General features: G+C 37.6%; 2 protein-coding genes across 2 annotated transcripts in view; one reads left to right on the top strand and one right to left on the bottom strand.

Moving 5' to 3' along the window:
- Nucleotides 1–1054, top strand: part of LOC113298287 (microsomal glutathione S-transferase 3-like) — a 1887-nt gene extending 833 nt beyond the window's left edge. The window contains exons 3-4 of the mRNA XM_026546988.1: nt 21–193; nt 842–1054. Coding sequence (XP_026402773.1) covers nt 21–193; nt 842–917 — 249 coding nt within the window. The 3' untranslated portion in view covers nt 918–1054. The remainder of the gene's footprint in view (nt 1–20; nt 194–841) is intronic.
- A 2800-nt stretch (nt 1055–3854) lies between these two features.
- LOC113298286 (protein SLOW GREEN 1, chloroplastic-like) lies at nt 3855–5231 on the bottom strand. Its single transcript, XM_026546987.1, has one exon. The coding sequence runs from the start codon at nt 5011–5013 to the stop codon at nt 4021–4023; it is 993 nt and encodes a 330-aa protein (XP_026402772.1). The 5' UTR covers nt 5014–5231; the 3' UTR covers nt 3855–4020.
- Nucleotides 5232–5654: the final 423 nt, after the last annotated feature.

Genomic DNA, 5654 nt, shown 5'->3' with positions numbered 1-5654 from the left:
TTTTATTCGATTGATTGTAGAGAGGGCATCAGAATTCACTGGAAATGATGCCAATGTTCTTCGTCATGTTGGGTCTAGGAGGTCTTCAACATCCACTGATTTCTGCTAGTCTTGGACTGCTTTATGTCGTGGGTCGTTTTCTCTACTTCACTGGTTATGCTACTGGGAATCCTCAGAACCGTCTGAAGCCCGGGTATGAATCAAATTCAAAATCCTTCTGATTTTTCTAATGTTTTCTTTGTGTTTCGAGTTGGGTTAATTTTGGCCGTGTGGTTGTTAAGGAATTCTATATTCCAAACATTTGATTCTAACACAGACTTAAAACTCCTGCAACTCATTTCACACACAAAACAATTCAAACATCTTAGCAAACTTGTCTCACATGCCTTAATGTTTATGATCTTTACCTCTCATTTGCAAATATATTCTTAAAAATGCTAAGCCGAACTGATGCAGTGATACCCAAATGGTTAGATTGTTGTTCTAGGTGACTGGTCAATTCCTAGCCTGTGCTGCTGCACTAGCCCAAGTCCCAAACAACTGCAAGCACAACAAGTAAGTTGCTTGGAAGAGACTTAGGCTCGGGAACTGTCTCGTGTTGATTCAATTCATAGCCCGCTAATCGTGTTGAATCAATTTTTTGTTTGTTTCTTTGGGACGATCATTAAAATATTAAGTATGGTCGATAAATTTCACAACCGGTATCCGATACCTTGAAACTTTCCTCTCAACTCTGCTTAATTTTGTTTCATAATCTCTGTTGATCAGTGTTAAGAGTTTCTAAGGATGGATCAGTCAATTTGCTTAATTTTTTTTTTTTACGTATTTCTTATTTCTGCAGGGGTATCAGTTTTTTGGCATTGACGGGTCTGATTGTCTGCACAATATCATTGGGAATCAATCTTTTGAGGGCATGATAATGAAGCCTTTTGTTTACTTGATGACATTCTGGAAGTTCCTTTGATGTTTAGTGAAAGTGGCTATAAATCTGAAACAATTGTTGTATTTACATTCCAAGAATTTCTATGGGAATAAGGTGTGTGTTTTCTATGTTTCTGCTCGTTTACATTTTAACACTTGGTTTTCTTTGTTTTATTGAGACCCTAAAGAAGTATACCCGGTAATAGAACACACCTAAGTAACCAGTGGAAACAGGAAGAGAGAATTCTGGACTGCCATTGATCTTAGTCTTGATACTCTATATACAGCATTTACTCTGTTGAGATCCAAAAATCATGAATCGCTTTGATGTGGACAAACAAATGTCTCTCCCCGTGTGTAAATTAAATCCCCAAAAAAAGAGAGGTCCTGTGACCTCGTCACAACTACCACTAAAGGGACGGTCTGCTAAACAAACATGCTCAATATTGGGCTATAAAACAAAAACAAATTCTGTCTGCTAAACAAACATGCTCAATATTGGGCTATAAAACAAAAACAAATTCTGCAAGCAATAACGTAAAAGTTTAGAAGCTCCTGTCCAATTTGGGTATCCTTTGTTCTCCATAAACATTTCCAAGCTATGCAGTCACCTGTCAGCAATCTCTTTTTGTAGTTCATTTCTGATTTCACTCTCCTAGTACTATTATACCATTAGAATCAACGTATCAACTTCTACTGCTCAGAAACTATAACTTTCTGAATGTCAAACTTTATTAATCAACTGGCGAAACCCCAGACGAAGAGTGGCAGAATTCTGAATGTCAAACTGTATTAATCAACTGGCGAAACCCCAGACGAAGAGTGGCAGAACTCTTCGATCCACACATCTACTGAACCAAAGTGAGGTGAAATTTCCAAAGCTATCTCCGGAAATGCTTCACCTTATCTACCTAGAGTGGCTCAAATCAGACTTGTGATAAAAAAAAGTGTCAAACAGTCGTGGGCAGCATAACCTTAGGAAGCTAGTGTAATCCAATTAGTAATTTAATATTCACAGAAAGGAGAAATAATAGACTGCACAGGTCTATTATCACTCCCACAAGACCAAAAAACATCCTAATGCACAACAGGCAACCGCTGGCCTTAGTCCGAAAAAAATTCATAAATTTTGCATCATCTAAGAGGATTTTCTTCAGATTTTGTGCAAACTAACAACTACGGACTTGATAAGTAACCTTATCCTGCACATTGATAGCAACACCTAAAGAATCTAATTTGGAGACAGAGTGGAAGTTCAGACATGGAGGAATATCTTATTAGAGCTAAAAACCACATCAGCTCTGACTCAAAAACAGTAGACAGCTCCAGACTGCAGTGAAGATGGTGTTAACACTTTGCATGTTTCAACTGTTTACACTTTGATTTCATTGAAACCCTAAGACACCATAACGTATCTAAAATGAAAAGTAATTCAGCTGACTATCATATTTAGCTAAAGCCAGTAAATTGACCATCTGCAGTCAGCTCATTGCAGAAAAGTCTACAAAAACAGGGAAAAACATAAGACATCTGATACTCTCAGGTCTATCAGGTGTCAAGTACTGTTTTCCAATAATGGAATTTCAAGCGACAATAGTCGGCACTGTAATATTTTTATGCAGTTAGTTCTGCTTTGATCCCACAATGTTAATCGAATACAACAATTTATCAATTAGTTCTGGTAACTCTTAGAAGTAAGATTCTGTTGACCTGGAAAGTTAACTAGCTAAGATCCAGAGGAAGAGTGGTGTATATTTTCAGATTTTCCGCTCTTTATATAATCATCAGATGTCCAAGTAATCATTACTGCCCTGACTTTAGACACCATCACACCACAATACCCTATGCATTTTCACTGGCCTTTTAAGAGCCTAGATACCCGTTAAATACAAAATAGAGTACATAGTACTAGCATAATGTAAGGAAGAGAGATCATCTTAGCCAAGGAATACACACACACCTGGTACCCATCCAAAGATGAATTACAGTATAGCAAGTCAAACTGGAACTAGGGGATCAAGTTAAGATGTTAGGATTACGAGAGATCTAAATTGCATATGCATTCTCAGTTCATAACTTCGTTAACCTTTTAAACCACTATGAATTTTTCGACACAATGCAAATATTTTAGAATAACTGTCGTAAGGGGAACCATTATTTAATTTATCATGCTCAAAGAGTTCAGAAACTAAAATATTGCTAATTTGTATCTCAATAAACTATCTATCAAAAGGTTGAGATTCGAACTGCTTCTGCTAGGGATACCAACAACTGTTGGACTATCTTAGTGCTCATGCAATTGAAGTTCAAATTCAACACCTTCGCTACATATCACATAATTCACACTTTCAAAGCTACAAAATAAGAAGGGTTTAAATAACATAACAAATCTAAAATGTAAAATCTTGGAGAAGTTTGCTGAATATGTGACATTAGGGAGAGGCCAAACTTAATGAACTTGCCAAAAAAGACAGCTAAACAGAAACATCATCTCATGTATTAACTCTCTTGGTTAATCCATAGTTATTGTAACATAGTCCCTCCGTCTCTAAAAGATAGGCAGGTTTGTGTGTAAAATTACACACAAACCTGCCTATCTTTTAGAGACGGAGGGAGTAGTAAACTAGTAGAGATCGCAATACTACATGAAAACAACCCCATATCAATACTACATTTTCTGGTGTACTTAGTGGTTCATTTGATGGAAGATGTGCCTAGTGCTTCGCTTCCTAGGCCAAAGGAATCAGTCGATGCAGGTGGAAACGGTCTTGGTTTAACGAGATCTGGACTGGTTGGCTGAGCAGGAGCAAGTGTACATAAAGTGAAGATAGGCTAGTTACTGATTTCAAGCTTATACGGTGCCCAAGGCTCATATGAATCTGTTCAAACTGACTAACATAGAGCTTTTTTTTAAAACATTAATATCAAAAAAGTACTAACCAAAACAATCTTTCATTCATGATTATTCCCAGCGAAAGCCAAAATCAAGATACTATTAGAATCCGTATTAACAAATGCTGAGCATTTTTCACAGTAGTCTCAATAGAACTAACCTCACTCATTATTCATGATTCCAAAGTGCTGGTAGCAAGAACGAGCTCAAGAAACATCCGAACTTACTGAAAATAACTTCGACCTCGAAACTGGTGACTGCACATATCCTTTAACCTCAAATTTTTCTGGTTTAAGTTCATGACATTTTGCAAATTGCGCCTTGGCTTCGTCATTCAGCTCAAGCAAGGTATAGATACAACCTAAGCAGAAGAAAGGCCTGTAATCAGATGGATCCTCATTCGCTAACACCTTATAACTATTCAATGAATTCTCCACTTTACGCTGAAGAAACTGAAGTTGAGCCATAATAAGCCTGATTTCACGAGCCGATTCGTGCTTGTCTTCTTCTAAAGCAAGTTCTAGGGCAGCTTCAAGACGATGAACTGCAGCTTCTCCTTCTCCGTTTTGATCCATCAATAAAGAATTCTGTAAAAGAGCTTCATAGCATAGAGGATCTTCCCTCAAAATCTCATCGAAAACCACTCGTGACTCCGCAATTCGACCTAATTCATTCAATAGTCTAGCCATCATAAATTTCCATTGAACTTCTTTTGGTTGAGCTTCAACTATGCGTTTCAAAATTGCTAAAGCTTCCTCATCTTCTCCAATATCTAATTTTTGTTCAACTAAAGATTTAAGGGCATTGATTGCTTCTGGACTAGATTCAAGAAACTGAGGTAACTTCGACTCAGTTGTTATCTCCAGTTCTTGACTTAGGGTTTCTTCTTTTAATTCTTCAACAACGGGTATGGGAGATTCTGCTCTTGCAGGTAGGGTAGATAACTTCCCAATCATCAATGCAGTCGCTGCTGATAAGATGATGGTTCCAGCTGTACTCTTTATCTTTCTGATTATAGGGTTTCTTTCACCTTCGGCAGCATTACTCAGTGAGGATGAAACCCTAATACTGAACTTGTTAGGACGTGAATTTGAGGGAAAATGAAGATTCGAATAACAAGGTTGTTTTTTAATCGAATTTGGAGATGGAGATAATGTAACTCCATGAATATGACTTCCGGCTCTGATTACAGAATCCATTGGAAACGGTCTGTTTGGGGTTTGGGATGGGGTTTTTGGTTGTTGAGTGCGTGAGAGAGAGAGAGAGTGTCTGCACTGAAGCTGCAGACTTTCGGTAACTGACTAAAATGACTTCAAAAAGAAGGGAGATAGAGGGGCTTCACTTTGATTCTAACAATCTTCTAAAAGATCACTACAAAGCCAGTCTACATCACCCTTGTCTTCATGAATAAAGTTCACCAGTTGAAGACAGTCACTGACAAATAGAACTTTGGACAAATTCATCTCTTCTGCCCAAGAGATAGCCAAAATTAGGATTGTTGCCTCAGCACCAACATCACCTGTAATCAGTCCAAAGTCTGCTCTTGACTGAATTACTCTTCCTGCATTATCACAAAAAAACAATTCCAATACCCATATTAAGATTTTATAAGAACCATCCAGAAAGAAAACATAGTCAACATCCTGTCGAGGAGTTTTAACAATCACTGTACTCAAAGTAGTAAAAGAAGGAGAAGGAGGAGCAATAAAGGTGTTGATCAGCCTTCTAGTATCCAAAATAACCTTGTCCAGCCTGATAGTGGAGTTTTTAAATATCACATCACATCTAAATTTCCATATAGACCACATTACTATAACGCCAATGCTAGGCCAATCAGCAA

Source organism: Papaver somniferum, chromosome 7 (assembly GCF_003573695.1).
Source record: "Papaver somniferum cultivar HN1 chromosome 7, ASM357369v1, whole genome shotgun sequence".
Classification (NCBI taxonomy): Eukaryota; Viridiplantae; Streptophyta; class Magnoliopsida; order Ranunculales; family Papaveraceae; genus Papaver; species Papaver somniferum.
This window is presented reverse-complemented; position numbering and strand designations above follow the sequence as displayed.

What these genes read in the sequence shown, in the direction of transcription:
- LOC113298286 (XM_026546987.1), bottom strand. Translation starts at nt 5,013, where the DNA reads ATGGATTCTGTAATCAGAGCCGGAAGTCATATTCATGGAGTTACATTA.